Here is a 19753-nt window from a genome sequence, read left to right on the forward strand (position 1 = left end):
GAGTGACCTGTGAGATGTATTAGACAAATATCATCTTTTTTTTTCACTGTTGTTTTATGTTTTCTATGACCAACAAAGATTCTGTAAGTGCCCTTTACAATGGGGTCTCCGCAGAACTTCCAGTGCTGTGTGATTCCTAAAGCCTTTTGGAAAAAAACAACAAAACATTCTTTGAATGTTCTTAGAAACTTTTTAGGAACTTTATTTTAGAGTTTTTATCCCCTGTTATAATTTGGCATCACAAACTAACATTGAGATCTAGTCTAAAGAAACATTTCAATACCGTGTATTCATAAGCTGCTCCAGAGGTGAGAACCTGCAGGAGGTTTGCACTCATCACTGAGTTTGTTGTCTGATTGCACAGTTTCCCATTACCAACTCAAATTTACTGTAGCATTAGCAGTTACATGGTTTTATACTCTAAGAATCTTCTTCTTGCATTGCTTCATAAGCAAGATACCACATATGGTGTTATTTATGCAAATCTGAGGGTAAAACTCATATTTATTCAGGCACTTAATATGTCTTTGAAGACCAAAGCTCAAAATTGGCTTTAAATTACAGAAAATTTAGTTTTACAGTTACACAATTATGTTTATACCTTTTCAGTATGATTACCTTTGGTCTGAAATTCTCTTTCCCCAGAGCAGCATGTGTTGTTCTTAAATGCTTGTTTAAAAGTGGCAGATTTGGGTATAATTATTCATCCATTTGGCTTTTGAACTGTTGCTCTGAGAATAATAATGTGATTAGGTTTTATGTTTATGTCCAAAAATAGTGGCTTGCTTTATTAGTAGTGCAATAATGCTATTTTGGTATTCAGTGGGAGTGCGCCATGATGCTCAGTGGGTGGATACCGTGAGCCGTGGCACAGGTCACAGCAGCAGAAGGGCACTAGAGAACCCTCCAGAAAGCTATCTATATAAACCCAGAGAGCCAAATACCATTATTAATAATACTATATTCAGGAAGGATACCATTGGGGGTAGTTGTGATTGCCTTTCTTATATCTCTCTGCAGGACTATGTTCAGTTGTATTTTAATGCTGGGTTATAAGCACTATTCAGAGCAATGCATCTGTTTTAGGTATCTTTTTGAGGTTTTATTAGTGGAGACCAGTAAATGCTCATGTAGTAGTAATTGATTTCAGATGTCCCAGTATTGTAAGAAGTTATTTAATTATACCACAAAAGGTCATAACATACCCACAGATCTGCAGTACTTGTACTGTTTTGTTTATTGATCGATAGTTCCATGTCTGCCATGCTTAAAAGGATTTAAAGTCACCACAGACTTCTAACCAGTAAATCCTGTCAGATTTTCTTGAAATCCACCAATACTTTTTTACTAATCACTAGAATTTTTCTGATAGAAGAGAGCTGCTGCACAATTGGTAGGTGAGGAGGTGATAAACCATACTACTTAGTGTGCCATAAGCAGGTGTCAGCGCAAATGAGATTTAGTTTATTTTGTCATTGCAAAATTTATTTTAAATGCTTGTGACATTTAAACTCTTCATTTCTACTCCATAATCATTCTTTGCTAATTGTAATATCTGACTATTTGCTGCTCTTAAAAGGCTAGAGGCCAATGAGACACTTGAAAAAGGGAATTAATTCCTCCATAAACTGCTGAGTTCTGAACCTCTCCCCATCTCTTCTCACTCTCTAACCTAAGTCTGAAACTGTAATGTAAAGCATTGCCAGCTCATGAAATAAGAGATATCAACTACCCTGCTCGTAGAGACTGCCAGTCCATTATGTCATGCACAAAAAGCAGTAATTTTTATCAATGGGGTTCCTGTTCTAGCTTCCACCTTCTGATAGAGTAATTCTTATATACCAACATGTATAATTGTGTTGATGATTTTTAAGAATTAGAGAAAAATGTTGCTAAGATGGTGAATTAGAGCTCCTATGAAACTGAGGACAAAAAAATCTGAAACAATAAGGTGACAGCAAGAACTCTGGAAAGGAGGTGGCATAAATGCAGCTGATTTGTCCATTGCTGTTTCCTCCACAGTTGTGAGGAACACAAATGGGAATCCTGAAATACTTAGGCTCTTCCCAGGTCTTTTCTTTTCAGGAAGTATTGGCAGCAGAAGGAAAATACACTTTTAGGTTTCAGATATTTTTTTTATTGCACTGGGGCCCTCGATCCCTCGATATATCATTATTCTCATCCTCTAATAGCTATGGAAATCAAATCCAAATTTTAATTTTCTGAACTTCAAACTCTGTAGCCTACACAGACTTGTTTTATTTTACCATCTCTCCACATGTATGCAAACATGAAACTAATTAAACTCTCATAGATTTTTTGCTGCTTTAGTTCTATAGATCTACTGTGTAGCTGAGCCAAGATCCTTATTTATGGGAGTCAGCTAAATAAAATATTAAATACTGTTTACATCATTATTCAAGAGGCCTTTGCTTTATCAGTTTAATGTTTTAGTAAAAGCTGATGTAATAGGGGCTAGATAGATCCCTGCTCAGTGTTCATCCATAATAAGTGTTTTGCCCTTTGCAAAAGAAAAACGTTAATAAAACCATTGGATGGTACTGATTGACAGTTTGCTCACAAGGTCTTTTCATTCTGCTAAAGTGTTCAGAAGTCTACAATCTAGATGTATTTTTGTTTGTGAAGGAATTTCACTGACTCTGCAGGGTTGCATTCAGTATGGATCAAAATATTTTTTACACTGAGAATAAAATGTCAGTAAGCAGTGACAGGAGTCACTGGGGGCTCTTGAAGAATTCAGGTTTATAATAAAAAAATTGAGTTTATAAGAACGGTCATTTTTCCATGCTATTTTAAGTGAAAAAAAATATATATATTTCTTTTTTTTTTTTTTTTTTTTTAAATGAATCACTCGTTATATGTGGGAAATAGAGGCACATAAACAGCCTCCTTCTTCACTTTTCACTTAACTTTTTTGTGCAGAAGTTAGATCCTGGAACATTACACATCTTCAGTGTTATGTTATCATCCAATTTCAGCTCCACGTGCACTAGGAATTAACTTGTTATATGGCTTTCTCTTTTTCTTTTGGCACAGTGTTAACTAATGGTAATTAGTTAACTCTGGTTAACTAATTGGTGGCTTTGTGTTTGGTTTCATTTGTTTTTTACACACTAGCCCTAAATCCGAACTTTGTTCACATTGCAGTTCCTCTTTCCTAGCAGAAAAGCAGAAGTAAATGGTCTCATCTCCAAATGCAGGGTAAATTAAAGGACTCAAATGGCTTCAGCCAGCAAAGGATGTTGAAGGCATAGTGGCCAGCACAAATAGCTTACTTTTTCACCTTTCCATGCAATCATTTTCTGGAAAGTTCCCTGATACTTTTCTGTAGTGGGATGTTCATTAGCACCTTGTCACTGATGCTGCTTATTTTCTGTGTAAGGAAGATTTGTTTTTCTGTTGTTTTGCCATGCTTTTCAAAATATCTAATAACCTCCTTTCAAAGTGTTCCATTAGTACACAGCACTCTGCAGTGCTGTGGTGCATAAAATGTGGAGGTGATGAGCTGAGCTCCACTGAATCTTGTAGCAGATAATGATTTAAATACAGCGGAGTTGGGAACAGGCTCTTAAGACTCCAGCTGGCAGTAATTCAGGGTTTTTTTGACATTCTGCCCCAGTGAAAAGGAAGTTTACTAAAGCTTCTCTAACCTGCAGCAATATGTTGTAGTGGTAGAACTGCAAAATGCCATTTCCTCTCTATACAAATCTCTTCAGTGAGCGTGGCTCCTGTGTGTGATAGAAGCTGTGTAGAAGACTTGACCTTGTTGCCAACTTTCCTTTTGCCTTCTGGAGAGCAAGGGCTGTTCTGAAGTGTTCCTTCCCCCTATGAGCATTTCTCCAAGTCTGGAAAGGCTTGACGTGGTTAGTTTGCACTTTTCATTATTCCTTTTGTTTTGGACATCACACCACAATACAGACAGACAAAGGAAAGAAGTAAAAATTGTGCGGTGAGGTTATAAAAACAAACCTTCTGTTCCTGTGCAGAGATAGTGGAGGCTCCTGTGCATTTTTAAACTCTATAATCCACTTCTGGAAGCATTCACAGTTAAAATCTCACAGAAACCTTGGACGTGGTGAAAGGCAGAGCTGGCAGTGCTTTTGGTGATATGCAGCAGAGCTCCATTAATTTTTGAAGGAATTCTATTAATTCACAATGATGATACGTCTGCCCTGCATTTTTATGGCCAAAAGACAGGCCCAGGAGAGCTGCTTGTCTTGTCTGCTGTACATGTATGTTTTTAAATGGTGAAACTTAGGGATTCTTTTTATACAAGTAGCTAGAACTTAAGCACTGTATTACACACATGCTCACGCTTTTGGACTGTGTTAAGACAGTGTCTAATAAGATTTTGGAACTCAAACTTGTCAAAGTTCAGGTTGTCTGATAAAAAAAAATAAATAAATATGAAGTTGATTCCTTGAGCATATGCACTAGAATTTAGTTTTTAATTACACTATTGAATTATTTTTATACTCTGTTTTTGCCCAACAGATTCTGCAGTGTGAAGCTGTTCTAGGATTCAAACCATCTGTGTGTTGAGATAAAGACTGTTGCTTGTAAACTGCTTATCTGTAGCTGTCAGAGAACTTGGAAAGTGGGCTGTGAGTGCAGTGGGATATTTTAGCTGAGAGAAAGCATCATCTCATGATGAAAACTCCACTCTCCCATGGAGGATGAATTTAACTCCTGCCCATACCACGAAAGTCCTCTGACATTCTTGTTGTTTTTTTTTTAAGGTGGTCATTACTTTGGAAATCCAATTTTTAGACTCCTGAACTGAAGTTCTGAGGGCTGATCTGCCAAACAGTCCAGCTCTGATTAGTGTGAAAAAAAAAAAAAGAAAAAAAAGAAAAAAAAGAGGCTGTATTTAAAACATACATTGCTTTGAAATTAACATTTTCTTTTGCTGGCCTGACTTAAACTCCACTGATGATGTAATAGAACACAGTTTCAAACTGTGTGTGTATATATCAACATTTTCATTATTTTAGACGTATGAATCATAAACACAAGAAAAGTTATTATTGCTACAGTTTTGAAAATGTTACTGACAAACTTGAATCCAATGAACTGATCAGGACGTGTATAAAGCAATATCCTCGTGCTAAACATTTGCTTTCCAGTTTCTTATCTTTCCATGAAATTATTAGATTGAGCAAAGATATGAAGGGTTGAACTTAGATTGTGTAATTCTGTGTGTGTTTCCATTAACTGCACTGTCTAATCTTGAGAAAACTAGCTTTCTATTTCTAGTCTTTAAACCATGACAGCTTACATCATTTCCAAAACATAAGCAATTGTTAATGACTTTCTTCTCTCAGTGTTGTAGTTGGTACAATGGAGACTTCTAGGCAGAGATGACTTTTGGAGATGCTTCTTAACCTTTTGGCTTGTTTTCTAAATCTTAGAATAAATTAATGTGATTGATTGTAGAGGGGACCAAAGAAATGTCTATGAAGAAAAATTGATTGAATAGAGACTGCTGAACAATAAAAACACAGTAACCTTTTATATGTTTCCTCTGCAGTTAATTTATAGCACACTCTATTCACTGAATCCAAACAAATCATTACTTAATATGGTAGAAGGATCTGGAAAACTTGGAGGCTGATGTATTTTATTGTCAGCATCTCAGGCGATCTTCTTTCAAAACTAGCATGTAATGATTTCATTATATCGCAGGTTCCCAATCCGAACCACCATCATGCAGTGCCAGTTCCATCACTTGCCCATCCGCCTGCACCTGCAGCAACAATGTAGTGGATTGTCGAGGAAGGAGCTTAACAGAAATTCCAGCTAACCTACCAGAGGACATTTGGGAAATGTAAGTGCCAATGTAGTGCATCATTCTTTGTCATTTCTCTCCATTTATAACTCTTGGTGTGTGAAAGAAAGTCATGTGTTTTAAAAACTGTGTTCTGAGTAGTTACCTGATTACTGTAGTTGTCCTCTTTGTCTTCACTTGTTTGATTAAGGGTTCATGGATACATCTTAAGATTCTGTTTGAAGTTTCCCTGCCTCACAGTAAGGTGAAGTTCCTGCCACATTGTGCAGACTGTGTTTACATCTCACAAGTCTGGGATTACAGTTGTATACTCAAGAAAAACACAGTCCCGTGTTGTTTTTGTCATGTCAGATTGTTTTATCTTTTGTTGGTGGATTCCCCAAGAAGTGGAGGGATTTCATGCTAACTTGACAGGTTGCGTTTGTGATAAAGTGAGATATGACATCAGAACAGATTGTCCCTGCTGATTTTACTTCCAATTTCTGGCATGCCACATTTCATTACTCCCAGTTCTTTAACATTTTCTTAATTTTGTGTTGAAAGATCAAATGCAGACTTGTTTCATTTTACTATTTCTGAGATTTTCAATCATCTATTTTTGTGTCCGTAGCTTCTGCTACAATCCTGAAGTACTATTAGATATAATTAAATTGTGTTTGGTTGGTCCGTAAGGAATGCAGATCAGTTCTTTTCCTGTTTAGGAGGTTGTAGTGCAGTGGTTACCAATATCCAACCAGCTTTTATAGACAATGTAGTATGGATTTAAATGTTTTTATAGTCAGTGGTCAGCTTTTAATTGCTATAGAAAAACTGCTACATTGCAAAATTCAGCGGAATAAAGGATAAATTGGGGAGGCTACACATAAGCAATTCCACTGTTAACGACTGCCAGGAATGTAAATGTTATGACCAATGAAGGCAGTGTGCTACAAAGCTTGCAAATGATCTGCTCTACAGTACCGTTCCTCCGACTTCAACAGTTGCTTTAATTATTTTTCTCCTCAACATTGTTTGGATTATACATAACAATTAGCAGCAACTTATGCTTGATTTATATCTCAGTAGGAAATAAATATTAGCACAGTGAATGCAGAAAATAAACAATAACTTAAAATTACCATTGCTGGGCATATATGTAGAGCCTTAAAATATTTACAGGAAATATAAAGCCATACACAAGCTGTTCTGAATGCCTGTTTACATTCCTCCTGACAAAATTCAAAACATATTTGTTGTGCTGGTGTCCACTTACTTTGTTGCATATAAAATGTACGTGATTATCTGTCTGTGGAAGTTAGCTTAAAAATATCCTGAAAATATGAATTGTGTTTAGTGTACTAAGAAGTCAGTGTTTAACCTTGTTTTCAATTCTGTCAGATGCAGGGCAAGCAAGTTTTCAGGAGTGACTGGAACAGTTCTTAATAATGGGCAGAGAAGAGACTGGTTTCAGACTTGCTCTGAAATTAGTGTTGGGTTTGAAGAATTGTAAAATGTTACTTGGTAATGTTAATAATGCTAGCAGAAATCAGATCAGCTTTGTAGCCATGTGTTGAAGTCACATGGAGAGCACTATCTGCAAGAAGACTGAAATTGGTGTGCTCCAGCTCTTCCCTGCAGCAGTGCACTTCAGAGTCAGAGAGCAAGTGGAAGTGTTGATCTTCAGTGTGGTCACAGTAGCACTGAATATTCGCATCCTGTCTCCTTTCTAGTATTTCTAGTGCTTGGACTTGTGAAAACAATTTAGGAGGACAGAAAGCAGGGGAAAACTTGAAGAGCCTTTAAGTTAGGTGAAGGAGTAGCCAGTCAAGATGCAGGCTTCAAAATTTTCATAACCTGCAGGTTGTAAAACTTCTGACTCCATAGAACACTGCCTGAAGCTCATTAATGATTTAGGTATCAGAATTGCATTTTAGGCCTTGCTTATTTGAGTCTTTGCCTATAGATAATCTTTTTCTATCATGTTAATCCTGCACATACCCTTTCCAAATTCACTGTCAATTCCGGTGGGAGTTCTGCAGAAGGAATATTGGAGATGAGCGTGTTCAGAGTGCAACGTGAGCTAACCTTCATGTAAACTTTATTGCTGACTTTATAACGGAGTCAGTGCTGAGAAGTTTACTTTTTTAATGAAACATATCATAAAAAATTCAAGTAGCTCTATCAGAACAAGTGACATCAGTGACATTGCCACATACCATTCTTTTTCTTTTAGTGGAGCTGGTTTTTTGTTTTGTGAAAGTACTGGTGAGAAAATCAATTAACCTAAAATCCAAGGGCAAAGTGCTACACATGCTCACATGGAGTTTGAGTAAGGGATATTCTCACAGTGCGAAATGTTTCTGGAAGGATGGAAGATTGCTGCCATGGTGTTTTCTCAGAAAAATCCTGGTGTAAATTCCTTTGACCAAGAAAGCCATTCTGTTTTATGAGAAGTTTATTGTACTGCTCAGAAATTCAGTTTGGCTGAGTCTACTCTACACTTATTCAATAAAAATCCATCCAAAGGTCAAGCTCCAGCTATACATGGAATAATGACTATCTTTTGATTTGATACAATAGGCAGAATAATGTTCTCTTGCTGTAATGCAGCTATGGAGTCAAGCACATTCTCCCTATATGCAGCAGCCCACATCTCTCAGCACAGAGAGTTGTGAGGTTGTGTGTTGGTTGGTATTTTTTTCCCCTTTGGGACTGTTTCCTATTGTTGGTGATAAGTCACACCCTTTGCATGAAAGACAGCTGTGTAGTGATGGACACTTATTACTGTACCCTGTTATCCTGTGGCCTGATTCAGATTATCTTTTAGAGATCTGTCTCTTACTAGAGATGAAATTCCTCTTTTGGAATACGCGGTATGGACAAACTACTTTGCTGGATTAGTGTTGCATACACCACATTTCAAAATTCCTATGGGATATTACTGGGGGTGGTGTATTTTTCATTTATCTGTTTCTACCTAGCATTGTAAATACACATTCCATGTTTAAAAAAAAAGAAACATTTCCTCTGTAGACTGTAGTCCATTCAGAATATTTACTATTAAAATGCTGTGCTCCACCTGGAGCATTTCCAAGTTCCTTTGCTTATTAGTTACATTCAGTTACAGCGTTCTAGTTGTATTTCCTCTTAACTCAGTCTTTTTTAGTAAGCCAAACTGTGCCAGATAAGAAACCTTGACTACTTTCCTGCAGAACTGAAACACACAGCTGTTACTGTAACATGATCATTAAAGAGGAAGAACATTTTACTCCATGTTTCAATATTCATTAAGGATCTTTTACCCTGCCATCTTCCTCCTTTTTTTATTAGTATGAGTAGGCAGAACCTTTCTAGCAAAGCTTCCAAAAACTCCTATCACTGTTTTTGTTGATAAAAAGATATTGCAAAACAGGCACTTCCCTTGTCACAGAACATAAAGCAGACATCATATAATACTCATTTTCCCTTGCTGCTGATCTCTGCCACATGTGACGTGGAAGTTTGTTACATTGCCATATTATACTTTTCCCCTTCAGTGCATTGCCCTGAAGGTTTGCTGGTAAATGAGAGGTGTGATCACATCACAACATTAGCACGGTGTATGCGATAAAAGGAAAAGTTTGCACATATCTAGGAAGAGTAAGAGAAAATGATTGCAAAATAAAATGGAGATTGGCATAATGGTTAGGGAATGTGCAGAATGGATTCAACATTGGACAGGAGGGCTAACCTAGGAACTGGGGAGGAGTCTCCAGACAATCCCATTTCTGATCAGACTTGATCTTATCAGGCACTGCCGCTCTGAAAGACCTTCTGGGGGTGTAAGAGGAGGATTTGATTAATCTCTAGTGCCAAGGACTGCAGTGTGTGTTGGGACAGACACTTGAAAGAATAAAGACTGGCTTTTCTCTGGAAATTATTGGGGTAAAGTAGGCTGAACAAGAAACAGAAAAACATGTGGTGATGAGAAAGACTGGGAACAAAGTAAATTGTGACAGACAGATAGAAGAGTGAGAAAGTGAGGAATGTCTGGGGATAAAGCCTGTAATTGTCAATAGTGAGCCTGGAGCACAGCTCACCGAGTGGGCTCTGGGGATGTGGCAGCCAGGCTGGGATGGCAGAGTGACAGACAGACAGACAGGGCTGGGTGGGCTGCCAGAACATGACAGGGCAGTGAGGGTGAAGCTGGAGCCAGTGCAGCTCAGCAGAGCTGGAAAGGCAGCCCTCCTGATGTGTCACAATGAGCATTTGAAACCCAACAACAGTTAAACAACACAGCCATTAACCCTTTAACTGTTGTTATTTCTTCCAGTTAAATATTAATTCAGAGGTGTTGATTCTGTACTTCTCTTGCACATGAGCTTCCTTTTGCTGGAGCTGATTATGGCATCTTTTGATTCTGAGTTCAGGAAATAAAGATATTAAGATACATAAGGATTCAGGTTGAAGCAATAAAGAAAATAATATATATATTTGTTTGTATGGGATCTGCTGCAGAAACAGGAAAATTCTAAAACAAAGGCATTGGAGAAGATCATCTCATGAGCCCTGTTCAGAGGATTGGGTTGTGTCTCCTTTTGCCAGTGGGTTTATTGTGATTGACTCTGAGTGAGTGACTTGCACAGTCTTCCATGGGTGGTCACTAATGATGTAATCTTCCTTTTCCAGCTGACACAGCTGAGATATTAGTGCAGTGTTGCACTGCACTAATTACTCTGTAAATCCAAGTCCCCATCATCTGCAGACTGTAGTCTACAAACATGTGAATCTAAATTAAATACATTTAATGACATATCTGGTGAGATGGTAGCCATAGCTTCTATTCTGGCTTCTGAGCTGAGAGTAAGAGAGTGAGGTGGGCTGCTACCAGCAGCTAGCTAAGGCTTAAGGTCAGTTTTGAGTGACTTATTATTGATTTAGTTTATCATTCTCTCTGTTGAAAGCTGACTGATGGCTGAATTGATGACTATGAGTTTCTAGGCATGGATAGTGCTTGATTTTGGTACACAATTTCTGCACTTAGGAAAAATGCTAGAATTTTATCTTTAAGAAAAGACATAATGAATTTGGCTGTTATTTTTTGCACAGTTCTATGAAAATGAAAACAAACATTTCTGCAAGAAAATCACTTTGAAATGAAGCGTTGTACTTATTCCATCTTTAATTAATGGATTTCTGACAAATCTGATATTCTGAGAATTGCTGTCTGTCGTGGGAGTAACACTGTGTTGGGAAGTCCTGATGGATGGATGTAAACTTTCTCAGCTTCATGAACACAAAAGATTTTTGCGTTTCTCAGGAATATAGAAGTGTGGGCATCACACATTTGAGGGTAGAGGAAAGACGGTTCTGAATTTAACATAATTCTTCCTCCTAAAAGAAAGTTATATTAATTTTCCCAGGCTTCCAGTAAATACTGGAGCTGAAGCCAGCACAGTATTTTTGAACACAGTAATAAATGTTCCATAATTGCCTCTGGTGGTAAGTTCTCTGGGTAGGGAATCAGGTTGGCTCCTGTAGTTGAGTCATATAATATGATTTTCATTCATTGCTGTAAATTGGCTCTGGACAGTTTCACATGTCAAATTTGACTATGGATTTCTGGGTTTCACAAGGCAAACTATGTTATTGGCTCCTTACATTCAGCATCAAAATGAGATTTCTGCTGTCAGGCCAGAGGAAGGTAGATGACCTTCTACTGAATGATAGCAGGACCCAAAACTAAGGATGAAATAATAAAGAAAATATTTTAGGTTGACAGTCAGCAGAAGAGAAATACAAAATTATGGGAAATGTCAAGAAGGTGCTTTGTTTGCTGAGGTAGCTGGAAAAAAAAATGTTTATAATACAAGCAGCAACTGCAGGGAGTTTTTGTTGTAAGACCAAGGCAGGATTTATTTCTTACATGTTTATCTGTGTAAGTAACTGATGTCACCCCTAAGCATTATAAGGTGTTTTTGTTTTGATAAATCTAGACTTTATACACCAATAATGATATCCATTCTTTTGGCCACATGATTTTTACCATGTTCTCTCTTTTTACAATTGAGAAATGTACACTTCAAAAAAAATTAAGAAAGTTACACACAGGTGAAATTTACTCAGGCAAACTCTGCAGGCGTTACTGTTCTTACAGAGCTGTAGGTTTGGATCTGTTGGCTTTTTTTGTTGGCCATTTTTTTCTCCAGAGACATCACTTCAGCAGGAATGTGCATTTAGCCTTGTTAATAAGAAATGAATGGTAAGGCCAGAAAGGGCGACAAGTAGTGTTGCCATGTAATCAAATTTGTTAACTGAATATTTTTCAACAAAGGGTATGAGATTCAGATCGACAAAACACCCTAATAGAAATGTCTTTCAAAACCTTCTGCCAAGTCTGATTTGTTGAAAGCCGCTGCTTCTTGTTTACATTTGTGAAATGCAACTGGAAGCCAAGTATTGATTGCTAGTGTGCACTGTAGTGACCGTGCATCTCCAGGTATAGACTTGAAGCTTCGGATTAAAAAAACCAGAACCAACACAAAAGAACAAAACAAAAGCAAAGCAACGACAACAAAAACAAGCAACAAAATACACTCAGCAGGGATCTGAGCCTCACAGAAGATGCAGCATTCTTGAAAAGTAGCTGTACGAACCTCATCCTCACCCTGCAGGCCAGTCTCCTTTGGGCTCTCTGAACTGAATGCAGCAGGTGGAAGCTGGAACCATGGGGGGAACACAGAAATCTGGAAGCAAGACCAAAGTTTCTGTTGTTGTTACCACACCAAAGCATCTTGGAAACCCAAACCTGCAGGAGTACACATCTGCTGGTTGAATGAAGCACACAGCTTGGCTGTGTTTCTGCAGTGGGGAGCTGATTCTCTGCAGCCAAAGGGCTCGTTCTGTCCCATGTTTCTCTTCCCAGCCATCTGTAGGCAGGTCCCAGAAAGGATCTTCCTGCAAATACAGATCCCAAGTCCATGGGAGCCACTGAAGTCTGCTGAGAAGGGAAATGATCTCAGTCTAATGCTAGCTCAGGTCCTCCTGTAGTACAGTGGTGAACCTAAAAATCACATGATGGGAAGTAGAAAAGGAAGAGTGAGAGGATATTTTGTATTTTACCCCTAAAATGGCTTACATTTAGCCTTTATCATCCTTACTGATTGTACCCACTGCTGAAGGCTTGCAGGCGAGGAATGGTCACTTGAAATCACTGCTTTTCATAACGGATACTAATTTTATTTGTAAGTTGTTCTAGCGCTGCAATGAAAACAAGAAGCAAGCACTGAGATATTTATTTCTTGTTAGTGTAGATCTATAAATACTTTGTAAAGCAACTGCAGGTTTTTTGCCTCATGCTTTACAGAGGAGTGCCCTGCACAGTGCTGTGGAGTAAAGAGCAAGGCTGTGTGACATCTGCTTCTCACTGGAGAATAAGCTGCAATTGCTGACAGTGTGACTGCGGGACAGGGTTCCTTCCTACCCCATGAAGATGTCCCTGTGCAGTGCCGTTTTAGTGTAGCTGCCTGAGCCTGCTGTGGGTAAAGGAAGGAAGAGGTCAGGACAGAGTTGGCTCTAGCCCGTAGTTGCAGTAAGACAACCAGATTTAAAGTATGATTTATTCCTTCTAAATGCTGAAAATAAATTTGTGAACTTTTCCTCATTGAAGACTACAATGCATGATAAGATATGCAAGTCCAAAATGCGAGGTGAATGTCCAAGCAGCTGTCGTGATCCAGTTGTTCTCTCCCCTTGGCAAGGACAAGCATGCTGTCTGTTGCTTAAGAAGTTTCATCCTCCCTAACACAAAGTGTTGGGTGAACATGTGGATTATTTCCCCCAGGTAGCCCTTGATTGGCTCCTGGAAATCCCCACTTATGGGACAGGATGGAAGAAAGCATTTAGCCCTTCCCAAGAACCTCCACAGAGGCTGTGCATCCTGCCAGAGGCAAGCGCTAACAGTTACTGCTACACACTAATCCAGTCTCATGCTCTCTCTTTCCTGGAGATCGTTTTCAGTTCTTGGCTGCCTGGGTGATGTGAGCCCCACAGCACGGCTGGCAGTGTGATGCGGGGAGCAGCCCAGCTCGTTCACTCACTTGCTGTCTCCCAGCAGGGATCTCATGGCTGCCGGATGCAGAGGGACTGTTCTGACACATCTCAGGCAAAAGCTCGATGGCACTGTTAATAGAGCATGGCTGTCTCATTTGTAGGCTCTATTCATCTGACAGCTGAGAATTATTGGTACTGATGCTTCACTCCCTCTCTCTTTTTCTCCAAGCTAGTGATTTGTCTATGTTATGGGTAGGCAAGCTTGACAAAACATTACACATTAGCAGCTGAGACGGTGTTTGAAATGGGAAAATTGCTAGCAAACTGCTCCATTAGAGACCAAGTAACAAATTCTTTCTTTCCCTCATTGAAAAAGAGGTAGTTAAGGCCCAAATTAATACGACTGTCTCCCCCACTCTGCAGGGGAAATCACTCTTCAAGACAGATGGCTTCGTCACCCCCGGGAGCTGAGCTGGCTCTACAGGGCTGCCTTAGGGAGAGCTTTTAACCTTTGTGTTTTGCCATCCTGGGTGTGAGCAGTACAGGTGCCAGCTGAGGAGGTGATGAAAAGATTTGCACCTCAGTGAACTCTGAGATGGATTAGCATGGGAATTTGAGTGCTTATTCTTTGCTCTGGGATCATTTGTCATATCTAACTGCATAGTTCCCCGTTGTTTTCTTTTTCTCTGATATGTTTACTTTTTGCTCTCATTGCTGCAAAGTTGTTCAGAAAGAGTGGGAAGAAGGAAGACTTTATCCCGTCTAGAATCATGTTATTACAAGAAAAATGCATCTGAATCCATTGGATCTTCATACTCTCCAATCTCTGCTAATATATTAGAGAGGGGAAAGGAAATTGTTCTTGTCCTTTGACGTTGTTGTCGAAAGCAATAAAATAAAACTTCAGGAGGCAGACAGCACTGCTGCATGTCAGGAGTGGGGAGATATGCTTCAATTCATCCAAATGATGCAGCTGGCAGCAGGCGACAGGCACAGTGAAATGGGTAACTGAAAGGAGGAACAAAGGCCCCTGAGAGGTTTGAACATGGCCAATTTATTTTATCAGCCTTGTGAATTCGACTTGTGTAGCCTTTTAAATGGATCTTATTATGAAATACCAGAGGAAAATCGAGTAACATTTTATTGAGTTGTAAGAAATCTTTAATGTGGCAGACAGTAGTTCAGATGATCAAAGTTTACTCTTTAAGGACTTCATCTCATGTACAGAGTTCTCAAATGTATTGTAAAACTAATTTACAGAGTATTCCAGTGGTACACAAAATAAATAGTCTCATTCCTTTGCTTTAATGCAGGTTGTTTTATAGTGTGTATCAGTGCTTCATGGGATGCACAGACAGATCACGAAACAGTTTTTGTTTCTTTGAAACAAAGCCATCAGCTGGCTTCAAGTTCTGCTGCATTTTGTTCCCAGGTTGGAATCCACTTGAGAACAGAACTGGTGAGAGGCTCAGCCTGCCATACCACTTGTTGCTCTTGTGTGAGCATCTGCACTCTGCAGTCGCCATGTGTAGCCTTTAGTCCTTCTTTGACAAAGAGCTTTGTACAACAGGAAAATGTGAGGTGTTAAGGTGGCAGTGTAGCAGCAGATGACAGCAGACTTGTTCACCTATTGGCTACCTGCTGCAAATGTTCTAGGAAAGGGCAAAGCAGGTAGTTCTGTGGAGCAGCCCTTCTGTATTCCTCTCTGCCTTCTCTAAAAATAGGTCTTATCACTCAAAGTTTGACGCTACTCCAATTTTGGCTTTTTTTGCCCTTTGTGGGGGTTATTTTGTGTGGATTTATACTTCTGAGTGACTGAATTGTCCTTGGAATTTGAAGCAGTTATAAAACGAGACCATATTTCCCTCCTGGTGGTTTGTTGGGGTCTCACCATAAGACCTGTGTGCAGCTTGTGCAGCCCGTTCCCATCCGTACAGCAAGAAGCTGGGCAAGCGGGCCCTGCTTTGTTCCTAGAAGTGTCTGCTTAGAAACACTTGGGTGGAGTTACTGAACTGGCAATCTGAGAAAAAGCCTTTATGGGGAGTGTGTACCACTAATTCTGGTGACAAACACCCAGCAATAGCAGTGTGCTGAGCATCCAGCAATCTGCATGCACTGTGAGCTTGCCAGGAACGACACCCGTTATATTTAGAGCAACTAGAAGGGAAATCTCAGACACTAATTCAAATCACAAATCAAGGAAGAGAATTAACTCCGATCACAGCCTTTAAAATAGACTACTACAGAAATAAAAAAGTCTGTGCAAATTGGCTGTACAAATATCACAGTGTTCATGGCTTAAATAGCTTCTCAAAGCATAACCGAGCTGGCACAATGCTGTGTTTTCAAGGGAATTTTTTGCCTGGTGAAAGCACAGATCAACAGAAGGATATGTTGTGCGGTAGAGGGCTGATGGGCTGTATTTCTTTTCTCTGCACCCTTCCATAATCCTTAAAAACCATCATACAATTCTCCCTGCATCTCATTTTGCCTCTGTTCCTGGTATTCTTTTCCTTCCATCTGCACTACTGCAGCAGCCCTAAATGACTCCTAAATGACTTCCTTCACTGCACTGTCTTCATATTTCAATTCTTAAGCATTTCCAACCACAGATTTCTGCTATTATAACTGTTCCTTTTTATCACATATTTGGAAAAAAAAAAAATACACAACTTCTGAATAAGAGCTGGGTAAAATCAAAATATGCTTTCTATTCCTGCTGTATTTGCATGATTTTAACTTCCATGGACATTTGGACTTGTTGTATGGGAGATCTTGTTTTACATTTATAATTGAGATGCATATTTAGGGTTCATGTGAGGAGAAGGCAGTCCGTCTTGCAGGTATTTGGGGATCTTGTTTCTGAGAAGGCACAGAAATGAATCATCTTAATGGTTACTGCATGAAGGATTGTAATGCTGCTCACTTTTGTTACTGCAACAAGCATTTATGTTACTTTATGAAGAATGTTTCTTTCAAAACAAAGTTCAGAAATGAAAAGAGTAGCATTTGCACTTAGTCTGGGCTGTATTTTAAAACAATTTTGATATTTGTTAGTGAAAATGGGAGCTTACAGTCCTTTTTCCTCTGTTTTGAATAGATATCCCTGCCCTCCCCCCCATTCCACCCCCCTAAGAATAAAGAAAGAAAACTTAATCTGAATTTATATAGCAGTGGTTTCCACACTGTTCTGCAGTCATATTATTAATGGAAGCCGTGGAAACGAGGCGGAACTTCGACATGTTCCCACGGATTGTTGCTTCTGAGTCACTCAGCTGGTATTATTAATCTGCTCATTAAGCTGTCACAAAATAGCATCACTTTCAGTTTGGTTACCTGCTATTTGCAGTGAGGGAAAGCATCTGTATTTTCTACCTTAATTTTGACTAAGTAGTAATACAGTAAAGATTTTTTTTTCTTAAGTAATTCCATGTGCTTTAAAGATGCAATTTCTACAGCTTCTGACTTTTTTCTAATACAGACTTCATGTAATCAATGAGATGAATTTCTTTTCTAAGAAAGGTTATTTCCTCATAATTTTTTCTGCTTAGGGCTTTCAAAAGAAAATCTATTTCACGTATAAAGCTCTATAAAATAGTTATGTATTTGTACAAAAAAAAAACCAAAAACAAAACCCAAAATGAACAGTTTTAATGTTTAATGTTATTCCTGTCCTGTAATTGTGTATGTAACATGTATATTTCTTTGTTTGTTTTCAGCCGTTTGGAACAAAACCTCATCAAAGTCATTCCCCCTGGAGCTTTTACCCAGTACAAGAAACTTAAGAGAATGTAAGTCCTAATAATAAGGCCAACATGCAAGAGCAATTTTGAATCTTTTAGCTTCGAGTTCTGCTGCTTTATTTTAGAAGCATATTGGCAATTTCTATGTTGAAATCACTGGGGATTGCACAAATCATCTCTTCATAGTGTGAGCAACAACAGAATTAGATTTAGAATGACTACTGATGCATGAAATCCTTTATAATGCTTAAATTCCCTTTCAAAGGATGTGAGCTAATTAGTCTGTTCAAACAAATCTGCTTACTCAGAAAAGATTTTAAATTCTGTATTTTTTTCTCTTAATCATTCTGGTTTTTGTTCACAACACTCCATTGTGTTGACCGCTGTTAGAGCAGGAGGACATGTTCCTGCAGAGTAGTTAGGAATATTTATATTGCATTCAATTGCTTGATTGTTTACGGGAAAACAAGCCTCGTGGAGCTTCCTTTCTCAGTCACTGGTAGATACACAGACAGTTCCTTCCTGATTAGCTCTTGTGTTGTCTCTGTGGATTTAAAAATAAATTTTACAAAGTTTGATTTGTAGCAGCAGTGCAGATAAGCTGGTCAGTCCCCTGGATTGTCTTGCTTTATTAGAGACATTGTGACAAAGGAACTGTAATTCAGACAACAGTGAAACGTGTTACTCACATGTACACTGCTTTCTGGAATTAAGAAACTGTCAGCTGACTTGACAAAATGCTACTGAATCATCAAAATGCTAATCCTTTTGGAATCTGAAATATGCTGTTGGATTTGAGAGTGAAATTACTGTTTGCTGGTCTAGAGTTATCAAGTTCCTGAAGCAGGAGAGTTGTAAATATGGATCTCAATATTTAACTGGTCAAATAATCAATCTTACAGAGTCTCTGTTCTTCTGTCTCACTTCCAATATAGTCCTATGTATTTTTAAAGAAGTACTGTATTAGATAGCAAGATAGTAATTTCACTGAAAAATGACGGATCCCGTTTCAGTGACCTAACTTGTAACTTTTTCATTATTAAAGTCACTAGTTGAGTTCTTTCTGAGTTATAACTAATTTTAGATTTTGGCAATGTTTTACTATCCTTTCATTTTTTATGATTGAGATGTGATGTGAGACTTGACACACACACACACAAAAAGTTCTGTAACTTGCCTAACTCCTCCAAGTCAGTGTGGCAGTTATTATGTGAAATGATTAATTTTAGAATTTCAGAGCAGAATTCCATTAGCAAGTTGTGTTAACAGCTTTTTGGAGTATTATTGGCATCATCACTGAGGTCTGAACTCATATAATGAGTTATTCTTCCAAATGATCTGTATCTAAGCTTAGTAACATGTGGCTCTTTTGTGGAAGACCTTGGGATAGTCAATGTGCAGAATGTTCCATCATGAACATGATTATTTGAAACTTGATAATCAGTCTGTCTCTTTATTAAAGTTTTTGGTTTTTTATTTTGCTACTGGACAGTGAGAGTTTAGTGCAAGAGTTATTAAGTTACAAGAAGTTGAAGAGATAATTGGCATTATCTTTTCTGTGTGCAAGAATCCCAGCCTTATTAACACAGAAATATACTTTAGTCAAGAAATTCTCTCTTAAAAGACAAGAATTATCCATTCTTTCCCATTAAGGTAACACCAAGACATTCCTGATAACACTGAAATCTCCATCCTTTCTTGATCACACTGACATTTCAATGTGAGGTGTAAAAGCATGAAGATCATTGATTTTGTCACTTGATGCCCTATCCTGGGTTCAAATAAAGAACTTTGTTGTTCTTATCATAGATATTACAAATAATACTTCGATACAACTGAAGGGATAATATTAGCACAATATCATGAATCATATTATTTTGTTCTAATCCTTCTGGTGGGCACATATGGTGGAATGCTAAGGATACAGACTGCTCAGTTGCAGAGCTCTCAGTATTTTGATTGTTTACTATTTCCTGCAAGATGATGCTGTTTCCTTTTCTTAAATAATTAGATGAGTATCACTGTTTTTTAGGTAGGACCTACTTTAATCTTAAAATGACTTAGTATGAGTAGGTTGAGATGCTACCAGGAAATATATGTAGATTAGATCAACTTTGTATTTGCATCTAGTCTCTAATAATGCTAGTCAACAAAGAGAATGTCCACTCAGTAATAGTTTTGCATTTGGCTA

The 19753-nt window shown here is 38.3% G+C and overlaps 1 protein-coding gene across 7 annotated transcripts in view; it reads left to right on the top strand.

Annotated features, from left to right (window-relative positions):
* The window catches only part of SLIT3 (slit guidance ligand 3), a 427176-nt gene that overhangs the window by 268889 nt on the left and 138534 nt on the right, over positions 1–19753 (top strand). For all 7 annotated transcript variants that reach the window (XM_085518791.1, XM_085518790.1, XM_085518786.1 and 4 more), the window contains 2 exons: positions 5707–5848; positions 17539–17610. In XM_085518791.1, the coding sequence (XP_085374917.1) occupies positions 5707–5848; positions 17539–17610 (214 nt within the window). The remainder of the gene's footprint in view (positions 1–5706; positions 5849–17538; positions 17611–19753) is intronic.

Source organism: Coturnix japonica, chromosome 18 (genome assembly GCF_054131305.1).
Source record: "Coturnix japonica strain WE chromosome 18, WE-NBRP24, whole genome shotgun sequence".
In the NCBI taxonomy this organism is placed as follows: Eukaryota; Metazoa; Chordata; class Aves; order Galliformes; family Phasianidae; genus Coturnix; species Coturnix japonica.